The 19,947-nt window shown below is 31.6% G+C and overlaps 1 protein-coding gene across 1 annotated transcript; it reads right to left on the bottom strand.

The window, feature by feature from the left end:
• Positions 1–1,696: 1,696 nt before the first annotated feature.
• LOC127736103 (prolactin-releasing peptide receptor-like) lies at positions 1,697–19,717 on the bottom strand. Its single transcript, XM_052246652.1, has 3 exons — positions 19,678–19,717; positions 3,659–4,876; positions 1,697–1,971 (listed from the first exon to the last, which is right to left on the bottom strand). Exons 2-3 carry the CDS (start codon positions 4,817–4,819, stop codon positions 1,888–1,890), a joined length of 1,245 nt encoding a protein of 414 aa, XP_052102612.1. The 5' UTR covers positions 4,820–4,876; positions 19,678–19,717; the 3' UTR covers positions 1,697–1,887.
• Positions 19,718–19,947: the final 230 nt, after the last annotated feature.

Here is a 19,947-nt window from a genome sequence, read left to right as displayed (position 1 = left end):
CAAATTTGATCTCCCTTACTAGTATCACTAAGAACGCGTTTCTGATGTGAAATTAGACAGCGCATACTGAATGAATCTTAATGACGAAAACGACAGCAGATCATGATTACTTTTCACAAAGTTATCGAATTACAATATTCTTTCTGCGTATGATACAATACTAAAATAACATATATTTCATATTGATTAATATTAATGGTATATACATATATTTATTTTAATAAAACCATGTTTGATATGAGGCACCACTCATAGTATTGGATATCACATCACTGCAGGCGGATTAGTCTTCGTCAAATAAATATCCATTCAATGCTTTACGTCAGAAAGGAACCCCATACAAGATTATCTTGGTTGGATGCTATAGATCATTATTTTGTACAGTATCTAGTAAATTATTGAAAATTGTTTTGGAACATTATGTTATTGTGGATGCAAACGAAGTAATTTCTGGTAAAAAAACCTGATATCGATTATTTAAGGCAAGTATGTCCTCCATGACCTTATCGGTACTCTAAATAAACTCATAGATACCAGGATTACAATTATGTACGCCAGACGCGCGTTTCCTCTTCAACAGACTCATCAGTTCGCTCGGATCAAAAAAGTTTAACAGGTCAAATAAAGGACGAATATTGAAATGTTCCTTTTTGGCAAATTTCTATACAAGTATATAAATTTCTATGTTGTATTACTAATTGATATTTTTCAACTAGTCGTGTTGATTTGAATATATACACTATAATTTGTCATAAAATCACTGCATCAAAATATTCAAACGATTATAAATATTCTCTTTAGATTTATATGACGCATAATGGATTCATCTCATTCTTAGGACAAAAGTCACTGTTCAAGCAAAAAAAGAAATGCTAACCATTCCGGAGCTCAAGAGCTCAAAATGACACATCCGGCTTTTTGTATTATTCGTGTTGCCCAATGACCAATTTTCCGTAGTGTTATGATGACATTACTTTTTTAATTGCCCCTTGGTATGTTTTCCCCCTTTTTCTTATTTGTTTTACCTGCTGATAAATGTAATATCAAGTTAATAAATATTTGTAAAACTATGGTTACAGGACAATTTGTGAATTTCCAAATAACGAACCAGATTTATTGAAAATATCCTGCTTTATTTAGAGTTCCATTCTTTTTTTTTTAATATGTGTACAGGTATAGAACCACTAATTCAGGCCCGGTCGGAAAGAACATACAAGAAAGTAGTACATATTTTAAACAAAATAGTTCCTACGCATAGCTGTATCTTTGTCAATAGGTGGAATATTTGGGTAGTTTTGGTATCAAATGAAAGCTTGGGTACTTGGGATCACTGTAGAATCCTTGTTGAAAATTTCTTTTGAATAATAAAGAAGTATATACAATTTTAATAGGAGGCACATTTGCCCTGTTGTTCAGATCAGAAGTACCTGTTTTTGTACTATCAAACTTCCGGGAACAAGTACGCTCTAATATGCAATTAAAGGTATGTTGAATTTTTCAGCACAAGTCAGGATAAGGTATAGTTTTGAGATGAAATAACTGCTACTTTATTTGAACTTAAGACAAAGTAGCCATTTATGCTTGAAATTGCAGAATTTAACATAGAAAGCAATGGGGCTATGAATTAGTGGTTTTATACCTACTGAGAAATGGAATGTAAAAGCAAAGCTGCTAAAAAAGTTAATTTTAACAGAAAAAATTAATGTCAAATATAGAAACCGTTTATCCATTTAACATCATTCACCTTAACCAGTACTTTTGATAACAGACAATCGATTTGTTTTTTTTTCTGAAATAAATCAGTGGTTCGCATGCAGATAACAATTCACTAACTTAATACAAAGAATACAAATTAAATTTTCCAACCCGTCCTGTATTTGACTATTATCACACACTATCAACACGTTGACCTTCCACGCGGTGTTCAAATTCGAAACTTTCTCTTGGATCCTGTTTTCCACGTCTTGGTGGCTGTAAAAAATGTATATATATTTACATTGATACTTTAATACAGTTTCACTTATTAATTATCAATTACAGTTAGGTTGTTTGTTGACACAAATTGTTCACTTTCTTATAGGATAATAAGACTACAGATAATGTTTCATCGTTTCTTTATGTAATCCATCTTAAGTGGTTCTCAAAATCCATTATTATCAAGCAGACATAGATACAATAAAAAATGAATTATGGCGTGTCATTTATTAGTCATAGTGTTAGTAAATAAATTTTATGATATATACTCTCTCGCTTTACTTCCTTTTATCTATTAATGAGAAAAAATGAAATAAAAATATATTTTTTATGGAACAATCTTTTAAAATTAACATTCTGAATTAGTTTGTAGCATATCTGTATTTTCTGTATAATTTAAACATTCATGCATTCTCACATTTGTGAACGATGGCTACTTGCTTTTCTTTTGAAAAATAAAAATCCGATCAAAAGTATAAAATATATGAAGACCAAAGTTACAGTAATGCAAAAGGATTCTGTTCCATTTTTACGAAAACTGTTGAGAAATTCCTCTCACAGATCTCACATGAATTAGAATAGAACGGGATTACATTACCTGTATAATGAAAATTACAATATTAGAACTATGTGCTTCGATACTGACATGATTTATAACATACTTTTTTGAAGTCTCCGTTGATAAATTTAGAAATTAAAAAAAAAAATTAATGGTTATACTCCCTCAGCCAAAGTTGACCTCAAATAGATTTTCTAATTGTTTTTTTCTGTTATTTTTGGTAAAAAGGAAAATGATAACAAAAATACCGAACTCCAAGGAAATTTCAAAACGGAAAGCCCCTTATCAAATTGCAAACTCAAAAGCTCAAACACATCAAACGAATGGAAAACAACTGTTATATTCCTGATGTAGCTAATATACCTCCTCATGTATTCAGGTACTAGTGCATCCTTGGCTTTCATTTTTTTAGACTTTGATGAAAGTAAATCAAGAATAGCGCTTCGGACACACAAAATGTATAAAGTGATTCTTTTCATTAAATAAATAATTAAGTTCTTATAGCCAAGAGTGTCCAACATACGAAAAACCTGAAACCGTTTAACTTAGACCATCTGTGAAGAAATCCGTATCATTTAATTTTCATCAGAGTTGGGGTAACATTCAGCCTTATTCTAGTCGAAAAGAACAAGTTAAATGTCTTAATATATAAGAGACATATTTACGCAATGTTTCTTGTCATATTTCCCAATAGGGGAACAAATGTAGAGACAATACAGCATGAAAAGGGCCCTGAAGACATATAACAGTCCAAAAACAGCACAAAGAATTTGAAAAATTGAGTAATACGTGCATCATTAGAAAAACGATGGGTCAGGCACTCCTGAAAGATCAGCAGTAGTTCAAACTAGAGGAATTGATTTTGTAAAACAACGACAAGATGCTACGTTATAGAATTAAGTAATACACACCTTTCTTATTGTCCTTTTTAAAAGTTTAAGTATCTTTGTTCATTATGTAGTTCCGATGGGATGCAAAAGTGTTTACCAATTATGAAGAATTTACTTTTTAATAAGACGAGTGACTGTATGTCAATTAGATTGCAAACAGTCATTATTCATTGATTGTAATTATGTAATAGAAAACTTAAACAGTATATAAATTTCTAAAGTTAAAGTTGCATACCTTTTGTTTCCCTTTTGTACTAAAACGGAAATAGCCTTTTAATCGATCTTTGGTAGAATCTGACATGTGACATGATGCAAACAATACGGGATTTGTACATGTTGACAGAAATCCAAACCACGTAAAGGTTATATATGTTATATCAAAATGACCGGTGTTGTCCCCATTCTCGTGAACGAAATACTGCACGAGGATAAGAATATTGAGAGGACACCAGCACATGGCAAATAACGTTACCATGGTTATTATATAGTTCTGAGTTCTCTTTTCTTTGTCAACATCTATATCATCATCGGTGTCTTGATTATTGTTTCCTTGATATGTGTGTTTAGGTTTATATTCATTACTTGCTGTTGATGAATCATTCTTCACATTACCATTTTGTTCCGGCCAAGTTACTTGAGATGAATTTGTATTAGAGGAATAATGGACGCTGTACATTGGACGAGTTTCTAACATTTTTAGTTCTGCAGAAACCTTGACGCAAAGAAACCCAATAACAGCTAAAGGCATAGCATACAATGTAACAAACATGGCTCGGATGTACTCTTCAATATGTCGCTCTTGGTTAACGTAACAGATTCCAACTCCTTCAAAACGATATCCTAAAATAGCACCAAGATCTATAAATTTTATATAAACCGCATAAGGCAAAACGACGCATACAGCTGCAACCCAGACCCCTATGATACATAGTCCAGCAGGTGCTCTCGTCTTAAATGGTGTAACAATAAAGCGATATCTGTCAATGGCAATCATAAGATATGTCAACATGGAAGCGTGTATTGGAAAGCATTGAATCATAGGCAGAAAGAAACAAAGGAAACTTCCAAAAATCCAATTGTGAATGAGCAGATTTGCAAGTGTTATTGGTAGTACAACAACACATTTAATAATGTCAGCAAATGCTATGTTGCCCAAAAAGAAATGTGTTTGGTCGCGGTATAGACGGTGTTTTCCAATGATAAACAAAATTCCAACATTTCCAACAAATCCAGCAATGCCAATTAACGCATGAAGGAACATAAACATGGGATATACATACCGAAGTGACGGTCGAACATGAGGTCTAGTGAAATCTACATTATCTGTTTCATTGTTGTCTTGAAAAAACTTAAAGATAAGTTCTATGTAGGTTTCTTCAGCATCCACTAGAGCCATTTCTAGTTTTTAGTTTTACAAGAAATATTGCATTTCAAAACATCCTCAAGTGTGAATCTGTAATAAACAAAATTATTTCAGCTTTGTATTTAACCGATAATAAAGTACAAAATTTAAAACAAAATTGTTTGCACTAAAGAATATCATATTCTGCGTTGCATGATACGTTAGGTAAAAAAACTTCAATTTTGAATTTGAACCGGACCAAGAAAAAATTCAGCGAACCTGTATTTTTTTTTATTATTTTTTTTTAGTCATAAATAATAAAATAGATCAATTAATTGGTGGGAAATGTGTGAAAAGTGCGAAATACACCATAATACTGAACAATTGTGGTTTCCATGGTTTTTTTCACGTTTTTCACTCAAACTTAGATGATTTAAACAACAAAACAAAAACAAAATAAGAAGCCGTCGACCCCTACTACTTTCATTTCACAGCAAAAACATGTCATTTCACAACAAATTTTTTAAGTCAGCATTTTGGACAATGGAATTTTAATGGCGAAAACGATTCATTTTCATATAACTCTTTAACGTGAACTCTCCACTTTTTCATTTTTGTCACACATTTTAATCGAATGTATGTCTGGAAAGTAGATATGCTACATATATATATTCTTTTCGATATTTGGACGGATGGAGTTCAACGAACTCTGAATGACTAATTCATCAACAAAAAAGAAATAATACCGCCCAATTACGTATGATGACAGAAAATAAAAGGAATACACCAAAAACGGGCACAACTCGGTCAATATTGAATCATTCTAAATTTCAAAAAGTGCAACAACACAAATATCTTATTTGTTATCAAATATAAGAAGTTATTGTGTATGGAACGCCTCAGCTGTCTTATGTGGAACTCTGATATTACTTTATGTTGTTTTATTATTACTTGATGATATTTTGTCTTTACTTAATATGGTTTTGACATTACGTAATGATGTTTTGATATAACTCAATATGGAATAGTCATTACTTAATGATATTTCGATATTACACGATATGGTTTCGTATTGACTTGATATAGTTTTGTCATTACTCAATATGGTTTTGTCATTACTCGATGAGGTTTCACCATTATTTAATGTGGTTGTGTCATTAGTCAATGTGGTTTTAACATTACTTGATGTGAATGTGACTTAACGTTATGTAGTTGTTTCATTACATGATGTGGTTTTGTTATTTTGTAATGATGATTTGCCTATTCTTTATATGGTTTTAACATTACGTAATGATATTTCAAAATTTGACGATTTTACACTACATGATGTGTTTGTTTCATTATTTGATGTGGTCCTGTCATTCTTTGATGTGGTTATCCCATTACTTGATGAGGTAAAACCACGTGACCAATTCGGAAAAAAATATGTTCTATTTTTAAACAGATTTCAATATATCATTTGTTTAATGTGCTTTGGATGGGTATCGCTATCCATTGAGTTAAAGTTCAAATTAAAGCACGTTTGGTTGTTCATGGTTATTTAGCATGAAAAAGGTAACCGGCAGACAATAATAAGAAAAAAAGTATTAAAAAGTTTACAGTATTTCTTACATAATTGGGATATCCCCAAACCACTTTGTCTTGTTGTTTTTATCCTAAGTTCTCACACGGAAGCAGTATTTTTGTAATAAATTTGTAAAATATTCCACGGAACCCTATGTCTCGCCTGATATTGCTGCTGTAAGTGTAAAAGCGTCATGTTGATCGGCTGTACATTTATCTATACATTTATCGGTAAAAACAAAATAAAAAAAAATGTTTTTCTGTAGATGCTTTTTCTTAAAATTGAAGAATAACTCCTATACTCCTATACAAGTTTTAAAACACTTCATGGAGGTTTACAAATTTATCATGTCAAAACAGTTTAATTCGGTTTTATTTGACTAAAACAAACTGTATGGTTTTCAACAATAAGCAAAACCCATACCCTATAGTAAGCTATAAAAGGTCCCGAAATGAAAAATGTAAAAAACTAGAAACCTAACGATCTATAGATAGAAAGATAGATAGATAGATAGATGGATAGATACTTTATTCTCTAAAAACTAATTACAAGTTTACAGAGAAACATACAATATAAATACAGATACAATAGTTGAGGTAAACAAATACAGTATGATATTCTAAAAGTACAAAATTATAATGGCATACGTGTTTAGTAACATGTATAATGAAAGGTTAAACTCAATAGAAATAAAAAAAGAATTGAGATGGAGACGCCGACGCCACTATCGACGACGAAATATAGATTTGTTGGGTCTCACTGCCGCTACAGTGATGTCGCAGGCTCGACACAAATCAAACGACTTGAACTTTAATGTTAACAAATGAAGCGCTTCAAATCAACTCACACTAAAGTTACAGGGAAACGGGGGAAGGGGGCTCGGACTTAGCGACAAAGCATCAATACTATAAAATAAGAATTCTCCGATTTTTTTTTAGCGTAAATGATCATTTGAACTCATACAAATATCAATCTTTTATTTGTAATCAATTGAATTCCCTGATCTACCTCGCACTAATTGAAAAATAAACTTTTTGGAATATCTGTTTCACCTGTGACGACGGACATGTTCCAGTGGTCGTAACCATAATACCGTTCCCACTGTCCCTATCTACTATCTAGCGAAACCACAGCCAAGGGAACGGGCTTGGCAGAATCAGCGGGGAAAGAAGACCCTGTTGAGCTTGACTCTAGTCCGACTTTGTGAAGAGACATGACATCTTTTTCTTGAATTTGAACTACCAAATAAAACCAAATCACTGGGTTTGTACTTTCTCGAATAACACGGCGGGTGCCTTTCTGGAGCATCCGAGATCACCCCGATGGATTTATATTACCCAGTCATACCGATCTATTGAGTCAGCCAAATGAAACTGTTTTGTATGCCACCGCAACTGAAAGTTGGGGGGGATATTGTTTTACCCCTGTCCGTCCGTCCGTCCGTCTGTCCGTCCCATTATGGGTATATAGTTATTCCGCATAACTCCTCCTACCGTTTGAATCCTAGGAAGTTTTCTCTTTACTGTCTGTTTGTACATATATTGAAGGTGTGCATGTGGTCAGGGTTTAATTTTTATCAATATTTGCTCTTTTGGGAGATAATTGAACTTTGTAATTTTTTGGGAAATTTACTTGCATAAGAAGAGCGTTTCCAGATAACTCTTCCTACAGTTTGAATGCTAGGAAGTTTTTGCTCTGCTGGCTGTTTGTACATATATTGAAGGTGTGCATGTGGTCAGGGTTTTTATTTTTATTATCTTTTGCTCTTTTGGGAGATAATTGAACTTTTTTTTTGTCATGTTTGGGGTATAAGCGGTTAAATGAGTTGAGTGCGGGGCATCACTTTGTCTAGTTTACATTTTTTTCTCGTGTTGTGCTGTTACACAAGTGTAACAGTCCGATGCAAGGTTAGGATTTAGCGCTCACATACATGTTAAACTCCTCCACGTGCACTTTCTTTATGTACCTGCCCCAAGTCAGGAGCACGAAGTTCAATTGTTGTCGTTGTTTAAATGTGTGTCATTTTTTTTTGTAGATTGTTTAAATATAAATAAGACCGTTTGTTTTTTCGTTTGAATTTTTCACATGGTGCATGGTGGCCTTTTATAGCCGACTATATGGTGTGTTGAAGGCTGTATGGTTGCCTATATATGATTTCTTACATCCACTGCATTTAAACTCTGGTGGATAGTTGTCTCATTGTCAATCACACCACATCTAACTTTATTTCAACTTCTATGTTGCGTTTTGTAACATTGTTTATCTTTTGTACGCATACCCCGGAGCCCTCTTTTCGGAATCCCGAGCAAAAGTCCTTGTTCCGCGATAGAAAATTTAATTACGACGAACTCATATAAGATAGCACGAATTTCAACTCAAAATCTTAATTAATCTAAATGAGACTTAAATTCGAATCTCACTCAAACTCAAAAAGTGACTCAAATTTAATGGTGTAACTAGAACTCTACCTTTAAATGTGACTCAAACTTGAAGTCCAACTCGAAACTCAATGCTAACTAAAACTTTAATTCTAATAATGACTTGAATTCGGAATCGGAGACTAACTCAAAGTTCTACTCAAACAGTAACCCTAACTTTAATTTGAACTCTAATTCGATGGATGGCCGCACTCATCCTGTCAACGTATATTTGTTCCGCCTAACAGAAGTTCCACTGGAAACTTTGTTATAAACAATGATAATAATATCTGTTCCTGTTGGAACAAATATTCTATACCATTTATTCCGTTAGGAACATTTACTGTAATATTTATTCCAGTGGAAATAATATTCCAGAATATTGTTTCCATTTGGAACTTATATTATGAAGGAACTTCTATTCCGTGACAATCCAAGTCACATACAACATGGAAATCTATCTAAAAATAGAACAGGTTTTTTGCGAATTGGTCACGTGATTTTACCTCATCAAGTAATGGGATAACCACATCAAAGAATGACAGGACCACATCAAATAATGAAACAAACACATCATGTAGTATAAAATCGTTAAATTTTGAAACATCATTACGTAATGTTAAAACCATATAAAGAATAGGCAAATCATCATTACAAAATAACAAAACCACATGATCATGTAATGAAACAACTACATAACGTTAAGCCACATTCACATCAAGTAATGTTAAAACCACATTGACTAATGACACAACCACATTAAATAATGGTGAAACCACATCGAGTAATGGCAAAACCATATTGAGTAATGACAAAACTATATCAAGTCAATACGAAACCATATCGTGTAATATCGAAATATCATTAAGTAATGACTATATTCCATATTGAGTTATATCAAAACATCATTACGTAATGTCAAAACCATATTAAGTAAAGACAAAATATCATCAAGTAATAATAAAACAACATAAAGTAATATCAGAGTTCCACATAAGACAGCTGAGGCGTTCCATAATTGTGCATCAACCCTATTATCAGTGTGCTCAAATAACCACCTCATTATTTTGAACGATTCTCAAGACACTACCATTATTTAGAGGTAGTGAATATAAATAATAGAAAATAATAAAACAAAATCGCATGCATTTTTAGTAAACTGTACTGAACTTTCAATTGAATTATTATGAATCTGAATAATATTCGTTATTTACAAAATAAGGCATATTCGAAATAATTTTGAAGTACATATAAACATATGTTACCGAGTTTCTAGGAAGAAACCTTATACGAGCCACATCACGATTTCCACTATAAACCAATAGAAAAGGGAAAAATAGTCCTCATTGCATAAGTGTCAACAATAACACGCAAAATAGGAAAAAGGAAAAAACAAAAAAAGATGGAAAAAAGAGAAGAAAGGGAATCGAACTTACATCGACAGATTTTGAATTGCAACGTTTACTCTACAGCTCATTCATCTAAACTTTGCGGCTACCAACTTAAATCATAATAATGTCGATTATTCATATTATACAAAAGTGCAAGCCATATGTGTCCATTGTTCCATTGTGTATCGTATCTTAATTAATTTGTTTTAATATTAATATATATATAACATAGACATCTTAATTGCAAACAGTTTGTAGTTTCGTCGAGGTATTTGATATCAGTCATACATACACTCATCATAGATACCAGGATTAACATTGTGTACGCCAGACGTGCGTTTCGTCTACTAAAGACTCATCAGTGACACTAGAATACAAAAAAGTTAAAAAGCTCAAATAAAGTACAAAGTACATAAAGTACATAACAGATTTCACGGACGGGTTCGATTCCCAGTGACGGTAAATAAAAATTATAAAGGTTTAAATTAATTCGATTAGTGAACAGAAGTCAGTAAAAAGTAAAATAACAAAAATACCGATCACCAAGGAAAATTCAAAACGGAAAGTCCATTATCAAAATTAGCCAATCCAAAAATTCAAATAACGCATACAAAGAAAAATATTTAATATGATTTTGTATAGTGAAATATATATATAAAATCTATTTTAGCAGCAGATTTAAAAAGTGTTGTTTGTAGGGAAAAAAACACCTCAGAAATGAATAGGCTGACGTCACGACAATGGTTTTAGTACTTTGATCTTGTAAAAATATTTTTATTTGATTCTAAAAGCATTAATTCATCTTTATTTTCTAACATCTTTTATTCAATAGGAATAGTCAACGATATTTATTTCAAAGCATAAACTGTTGTAAAATGAACGGATTTACAGACATCAGACTCAGTATTTCAGGTTTTTTTTTTCTTTTCTCGTCTTACTAAGTTTTTTTTTGTAGTTTTATTTATTTATACCATACAAGTAAAGTACAAAATATTAGTAAAAAATCTCGCCACCTAACTTTAAGTAATAAAAACGAAAATCATATCAGTCAAGAAACAACAACTGATAAAAGCTATTTTTTATATTTATAAGTTTTCAATATAAGTACATGAGGATGAATTAATATGATCACATATTCATTCTTTTCCATTATTAACTTATATCTAGAACTTAAAGTAAGTGCACGAAGATTGTGATTGTTTCTTTGAAAATAACTTTATGGGAAATCACTACGTGCGCATGAAAACAACCCAAAGCAAACGAATAGCGCTTTTATCGTTACTGCTGACCTCAAAGTGATCACAGTGAGGTTTAATATGGAGCAAAAATGATCATGATTGCAGGTCCCCCAGCATCGGATTGAGCGAAATTCTTTGTTACATGTCGATCAGTCTACATTATTGTATTGAAGAGCACATTATACAAAAAATCCATCTGTACCGTAGATACAGATCCTTTTAAAAATCGGTCTAAGTCAAATTAAAAAAACCCTTTGGAATTATTTTTCGAATCTTTATGTTATAAATCCACAGGATACTAGCTGAAACTGATTAGATTAAACATATGTATAAACCACAAATATATTCAATATATTTTTGAAAATTAAAACATAACTACATAGATATTACTATATATGCAAGTCTAAATTGAAAACAACGTTCAAACCTATGATTGCGTTGGATAAAAAATTGGTAGAGGGGTCTTAATACAGCACAAACAACATATTACTATATATGTACATATGAGACATCTTGATCCTTCATCCTGTCGATACTGTTAACTTATAGTTTGGCATTTCATAAGGTTGTGCGTTTTTCGGACTATTTAGTACGTTCGTACACTAAATATATTGGATGTGAACTGATTAATAGTTTAGTCTGTTAGATCATGATTTATTCATTAATTGTAAATATCTTTGAACGATTGAGCTTTCAGTAACTAAAAGTACTCTTATATCGGTGCTTTTTGTCTACTGTTTTTATGTTACTTTTTTTCTTTTGTACCAATTTATTTATGTAAGCCAATTGTAAGTAAAACGTACAGTTTGTTCTTATGTTAAGATATTACACCACTGTCCCAGGTTAGGGGAGGATTGAGCCTTCACAGACATGATTAACCCCGCCACATTCTTTGTGTGCCTGTTCCAAGTCAGAAGCCTGTTGTTCAGTGGTTGTCGTTGGTTCATGTCCGTCAAGTTTGTTTTTCATAAGTGTTTATAAATCAAGCTGTTAGTTTTCTCGGTTGAAATATTTTAATCCACCATTATCTTTTAATCCACCATTTTCTACATAAGAAAATGCCTGTACCAAGTCAGGAATATGACAGTTGTTTTCCATCCGTTTGATGCGTTTGAGCTTTTGATTTTGCCAATTGTTAAGGGACTTTCCTTTTTGCATTTTTCTTGGAGTTAGGTATTTTTGTTGTTTTACTTTTTATAGCCGACTATTTGGTATTGATTTTTCTCATTGTTGAAGGCCTACGGTAACCTATAATAGCTAATATCCACATCATTTGAATTCTGGTGGCTAGCTGTCTCATTGGCAATCATACCACTTCGACTTTTTTTTATATAGTCATATCTATAAAATTGCAGTTGAAGAAGCGTTATAGTCTAACGTTTTATTAATTGATATTGACATTTTAACACACACACACACACCCATACTAAGAATGAATTTCATAACAGCGTGGACATTGACACATGGTAATTAAATGTTATCGAGTGTATCACTGGCTGTCGACAATAAAGACTTTACGCAATTACAGAATGTCAGGGACCTCATAATAGGGACATATATAATTACTACCTTTACACATGTCCATTCAAAAAATTAAAATGTTTGCATGAAAGTTTATAGGAATTTGTTTTAAATATATTTATATACTCACAACAAAAAGTTTCTTTTGACAGAATGAGTATATTCAGAAGTGATATCACCAAGTAATCGAGAAAAAAAATGTTATGTTTTTTCTTGCACCAACGTTCTGTGGCTCCTTAAAAAATAAGAAATCATTTATTCGTACGAGTTGATATAGATTAACCTACGATAAACTTTCATACTAAAATTATTTTTGTTGGTAATAAGATATCCGGACCTTCATAAAAAATAATTTTTTAGTCCTCTGGGCTGCATAACTTTTTGCACGGAAAAAAATTGAATTCCCATCGAAGACGCCAACGATCAGATTTTCGTGAACATTTAAATATCATTCTAACAAAAATAACTCGTGAAAATATCAAGAAGCATATGAATACGGTCTTGTGTTCAAAATTTACGTTGATGAGAGTCAGAATAGCTTTTGTGGAAACATTGATATTTATTTTAGATTTTGTTATACCTGATCACGTATAACAAAATTTACTGGATCTATATTCTTTTACTACAAATTAAGCAGGTAATTTCAATGAATTTGATCTTACTCACCTATTTGTTTTTTGTTATTTCAGGACGCATATTTGGGACAATTCTGCATAAACGTTTATTTACAATTTTATTCATGCTGATTTCATGCCTCTTGCATAGCCACCCCCTTCTTATTTTAACTGAATCAGGAATGGTCGCCCCCTTACAATTTGAAATTGTACTCACTTCTTTTTCGGTTTCTGTGTTTCAGTAACTGCGAGTACTCTCTAATCGTACTTTCTTTTTAATTTGACCTGTTGATACTATTTGTAATGCTTTTTTGTTATTTAATGTTAACATGGATCTTGTCTATATACCAGCTTTGATTATTTGGTATTTAATTTACTACAAATTTTCACTTCTTCGTACTATGAACATCAAAATTATTTCATTTTTCCTTAGATGCTGTTCTTGGACCTGTACAGGAAGTTTTATCTAGCACTAAATGTATATTTTTATTGTTGATATTCACCCCATATGTACCAAGTGTTAGATTAGTTTTATTGATATTAAAGAAATTTCTTGGTATTCCTAAACGGAAGATTTTATACACACAGAAGAAGAAGTATACTTAACAACAAAATTATTTTCATTTACCTGTGTATAATATGACGCAGGTTTCTTCAAAAGTGGTGATTTTCTAAAAAATGTTTGAAATTTCACAGTGATATCATACTTTAACTTTGTTTAAACCTGTTTATTTACTTTTGACTTCAAATTTTTATCCCTTGTAATTTTTTTTTTAACTGTGTATTTGCATTCAGGTGTCACAGGTCAAATTTATTCGTTCATTGTGTGTTAATTTACGTTTTTTGATTGAGTTAAGCCTTCCAATCGATATTTTATAGTGTTTTTCTATGTTGTGATGTTATACTATTGTTTCAGAAAAGGGAGAAGGTTTGGTACCATTAAAAATTCCGCTGCAAATGTTTGCACCTGTCCTAAGTCAGGAATCTGATTACAGTAGTTGTCGTCTGTTTATGTAGTTCATACGTGTTTCTCGTTTCTCGTTTTTATATAGAATAGACCGTTGGTTTTTCCGTTTGAATGGTTTTACACTAGTAATTTTTGGGGCCCTTTATAGCTTGCTGTTCGGTGTGAGCCAATGCTCCGTGTTGAAGGCCGTACCTTGACCTATAATGGTTTACTTTTATAAATTGTAACTTGAATGGAGAGTTGTCTCATTGGCACTCATACCACATCTTCCTATATCTATTCAATATGTATCCATGAATTTAATGATATGTTCACAATACATCTGTTTTGGAATAATAAATCATGTGAACAAGACTGAACTGGTCAACTGTAACACGAGATAATGTACAGGTTATTATGTCAACAGTAACAGTGTAATAATAACCTTTAAACTTGGTGCACTCGTTTAATTATTCTGGTATAAAAGGTATTGTGAACATATTTAATTCATGGATAGAAACTGAAAAACAAGTTTAGAAAAAATAAGTACAATTCTAATTAAATCGCTGTGATCCGTCCATTCGTTTTTCAAATCAACAGAACAGCTGCATTTAACAGGTCGGGCACATTTCCTTATACGGACATGTATCATTTATCATATTTATGCCCCTGTAAATGCAATGTATGAGCGTTTGATTATAAATTTTGGCGATTGACCATTCCATTGAATGATTTGCAATACATGATGGACTACTTGTCTCTACCTGACACACTACTAATATTTTTCACTTATTGCCAGAAAAGAATTTTTCTCACTTTTTTTCTCTCGATTACTTGGTGATATCACCACTGACTGTACTCATTCTTTCAAAAGGAACTTTTTGCTGTGAGTATATAAATATATACAAAACAAATTTCGATAAACTTTCATGCCAAAAAAAAATTATTTTACGAATGGATATGAATAAAATAGTAATTATTATATCCCCATTGAGAGACATACTTAATTGCGTGAAGTCTTTGTTGTCGACAGCCAGTGACCGACACGATATCATTTAAATATCAGGTGTCCATGTCCACACTGTTATGAAATTCATTCTATATAATCTGTTTGAATGTAGTTAGATTTATTACAAAAATTGTTGCTACAATTTAGGTAGTAATTCAGCTATTACAACCGTATAACTATCGGGTAGATAAATTGTAATTTGGTGGCATATTGCTTTATTCGGTAATGGGCCACCGTCAGTCCGTTTTTGTCTACGGTAGCTTAGCATAAAGTTATGGTCACGTCAAAATGAAACTTCGTGTATGTCTTCATTATAACTTTTCATTTCAAATATATGCCAAACTAGGGTTTCGATCCAGATTTCGCGGTTCAATGTAAATGAAATTGTAAAATTTTGATCGGGTATGAGTAGGGCTTAGTGCCATAAGGACATATATTCAAGTTTATTAATCATTAAATATGTCCACCTAGATTGAATTACTGTGTGTCATTTGAAATAATGTAAACATGATTTACTAATGTGTCATTAAAATATGATTCACTGTAGAGAAAAAGAGATAATATGACTGTATAAAAGGATATTGTGATTATTATGAATTGCAGGTAAATTAAACAAGCTACTTATAAAGGCAACCGACCTTATATTTGAAAATTATATGAAAATAAGGAGATTTAATACGATTACCACTATCCAGTAAAGATTAAAGGATAGTGATGTAAGCAATTACAGGTCATTGTTCTACCTTCAACAATGAGCAAACCGCATTATGTTAGTAAGCCATAAAAGGCTCATGGGTGATACAGAGTGAATCAATTGAAAAGAGAAAACCAATGGCCTGATTTATACTTCAACAATACGTTGTAAAAGAAAACAATTACGGTAGAGATAAAACAACCATAACCTTTGTACTACAGGCTCGTGGCTTAAAAATTACATATATAGATTGTGGCATGGTTAAACATGTTTATGAGCGCTCTACTCTCCCTTTCTTAGGCAGTGGTGTGACAATATAACAAAAGATCACACTGTAGAAATCAGTTGAAAAGGGCTTGACTCGTCAAATCGGCACTAAGCACAAATAAAAAATAACATTAGGACAAAAGACACATAGTACCGATCTAAGAAAAGTCGCAGTTAGTGAACGCTAGTTCATAGCCCAGTTTCAACTGATAAATAAATCATTTCCTAAGACCAAAATATCAATCTGTACGCCTTGAACGAGTTAAGTGTAAAGACGTCATCAGCAGCTTGACAAAATCATGACATTGTGCAATGCTAAGATATACGTATCGAGAGAATGCACGACCATAATTGTTGTTATCTGGGTAGTAATACATATTTAGTTAAGTGTTAAATTATTAAAAATGAAATCAATACAAGTACCGATACAGATAATATTCAAAGATCTTACAACAACGGTAAATAGATAATCGTCCAGAATAAGTTAATGCAAATTTAATGGACCAATAAATGTACATTGATCGGGTTTTAATTTACAAGCTAAATACATAGCATATTTTACCTCTTATACATTTCTAGAAATATCATTGGTTAAAATCTACCGCGTTGATACAGTGCATATTTCATATGTGGTTAGTAGGCGGGGCTTATTCTAATACACGGTTAGTAGTGGTGTTACGTCCCTTTATAAAAACAATACGGCGTTGATGAAAAATCAAAAACGTTTCTACAAACAAAGAAATTGATGATTAACGATTGACACAAATGCAGAAAACACATTAAAAGCTCACAAGTTGTTATTGTTGGCATTTATTTTTTTATATGCCAATAGAAGTAGGCTCTTTATATTGAAGACTTGATCACTTTGATAGGCCACTAGTCTAGATGCCAAATGTTAAGATAGTCGGTAAGACAAATTCAAGCTTCGAGCTTCGCTCTCACCCCATATGGAATTTACTGCCCCCATATATATCGTATTAGGTCACTACCACACTATGTTACTAATAATATCCTAAATATTAGCATGTGAAATCCCGTTTATAATAATATACAGCCAAAATGTCAAACCGAACTGTTAAATCTATGAAAGAGTTATGTGGAATATTTAAGACATTTGTGATAACGAAATCCTTACCTAAATATATACCAGTTATACAAAGATTACGTTCATTGCTATCTGAACGTCACTTCAGACATTGGCTTAGAGAACGAGTTGGGAAATATACACACCGTCAGAAGTAGTCAATGGAACATCGGTGCAAACAAAAGGAAAATTTACCATACTATAAGTTTAGTGTGGAATATCCCGTGTGAACTGAAATAAATAAATGTATCTAAATCATGAAGGGGACAATAGTTTCTCTTCATATTAGATTTATCTAAAGTCAGTTCCCTGGGGTAAATTTCCGCAGTCTGATTAGAGAGTTCTTGATGATTTAAAGCTAATATCAAGGAATGGTATGTGTTATTGAATTTTTCTATTAAATAAAATTTAGACGGATCTTTACTGAGTTGGTTATACACTTTTATTCATAACATTATAGGGACAAGAATGCAATTAAAAGATGCAACTATTTGTCGCATATTGTTCTCATAAAATGTGATAAATATTTATTTTTAAGAAACAAGCATGCACACTTACTTGAAAAAATCAAAGACTTGTACTTCAAGTTTCATAGAAAATCTTACTAGGTGAAATGTGTTTTAACGTTAAAAACTTTGCAATACAACTTGTATGAAAATACTTGCCCACTAAGGGAAACAATTTTTACAGCACATTATGGGTTCTCTTGTTTATTGTTGGTCCTGTAACTGGCGGCTTGAATAAGACCTATTTTTTTAATTTCATAATGTTTTGTCTGAGTATATCATAATGGTTTTTTTTTCTCGTGTGAATTCGTTCCATATCCTGAACCTTTTCAAAGGAATTTCAAAGAAAATCAAAACTGTGCTATGAAAATAGACATATATTAATATCTTGAATATATAGCAACATTTTCTTTACAACTATGAGATAAAACTATAAAATGTTACATAGAGAGAAATTAAAAAAACTCAACAAAGTTAAATAATTTTAAAATCATTTGACATTTCAGTCTTTAGTTTTCTATGTTGTGTTTTGTAGAATGCTGTTTGTCTTTTGGTCGTTTTTCGTTTTTTGCCATGATATTGATAGTTTGTTTTTTGCCATGATATTGATAGTTTGTTTTTTGCCATGATATTGATAGTTTGTTTTTTGCCATGATATTGATAGTTTGTTTTTTGCCATGATATTGATAGTTTGTTTTTTGCAATGATATTGATAGTTTGTTTTTTGCCATGACATTGTCAGTTCGTTTTTTGCCATGGCATCGTCAGTTTGTTTTTCGTCTAATGAGTTTGGCTATCCGTTTGATATCTTCCGCCTCTCTTTGTCAGCAAAAGAGGACAAAGGAATATGTTCATTCGTTATGCATTATATAATCGTACAAATGTATATACACATACAAATATACCATGACAGTTAATATTGATTAGAGTAATCAAAAGCTATAAAATACGGATGTTAGATTTTAGAGATTTTTTAATAATCGTTTTCCGTTTTGATTAAAGTCTACTTTTAACAAAAACGGAAAAAAATAATTGTTTTTTTTTTTATATTGTTCCAATAAGTACACATGTAAAAACTATTCTGTTTTTTAGAAACACAATGTCAAATGTGAATACAATAAATAATTCTATACATAGTGTTTTATCACAATATGTATTAGTATATCGTGCCTTACTATATTTTCGTTTAAATTTGAACTATATCTATTTATTTATTTATTTTTTATTTTCAATAATTGAAACATAATATGTATCATATAATGACAGTGCATCATAAGTCTATTTGGGTAGCTGAAAATCACTTGTATATTTGAATATAAGTGTTTGTTATAATTCAGGTTGCACTTTAATATTAAAATATTCATTCATTCAGTATAAGGTTTTGTATCATTGGTTTATACCATGTAAATACTATAATGTCACTATAGTACTTTCATTTTCATTCTAATTCTTAAAAACAGAAAACCTTTCATTATGATCATTGAATTTATTAAATGAAATGACGTCGATTCCCCTCTCTCTTAATTATTTATTTTTCGAAGCAATAAACATGCATACACTATTTGCATGTTCAATTAATAAATATATGATCGTGATAAAATTATCTATTGATTGTATAATGAAATAATTGTATTAAAAAGAACTAAAAATACATCACCAACCTTAATCCAGAATATTCCTCACTGAGATCTTCTTCTTCTCCGAATAAAAACTATTATCTAAAACAGACAGGAATTGGGGTTACGCATCCGTTTATGTCATTTTCGACGTGTATTTTGATTCCGATTGTGATTTTTTGTGATAAACAGTCTTAATATACTAGCACAAATATTGATTGCGAGGCTTCCTTGTAATGATAGCTGTTCTGTTGACAGCATGCGTTTCATTAAATATGACGAAAATCAACTTTGATAACGAGCGTATGGTCCACC

This window comes from Mytilus californianus, unplaced genomic scaffold (genome assembly GCF_021869535.1).
Source record: "Mytilus californianus isolate M0D057914Y unplaced genomic scaffold, xbMytCali1.0.p SCAF_3, whole genome shotgun sequence".
Lineage (NCBI taxonomy): Eukaryota > Metazoa > Mollusca > Bivalvia > Mytilida > Mytilidae > Mytilus > Mytilus californianus.
Note: the sequence above shows the minus strand (reverse complement) of the source record. Positions and strands in the feature narration are given on the sequence as shown.

Bases quoted from the DNA above. Each gene is read 5' to 3' on its own strand.
- LOC127736103 (XM_052246652.1), bottom strand. From the start codon at position 4,819: ATGGCTCTAGTGGATGCTGAAGAAACCTACATAGAACTTATCTTTAAG. The intron at 1,972-3,658 runs GTATGCAACTTT...CATTTTTTACAG, and splicing joins GTACAAAAGGGAAACAAAAG to CCACCAAGACGTGGAAAACA.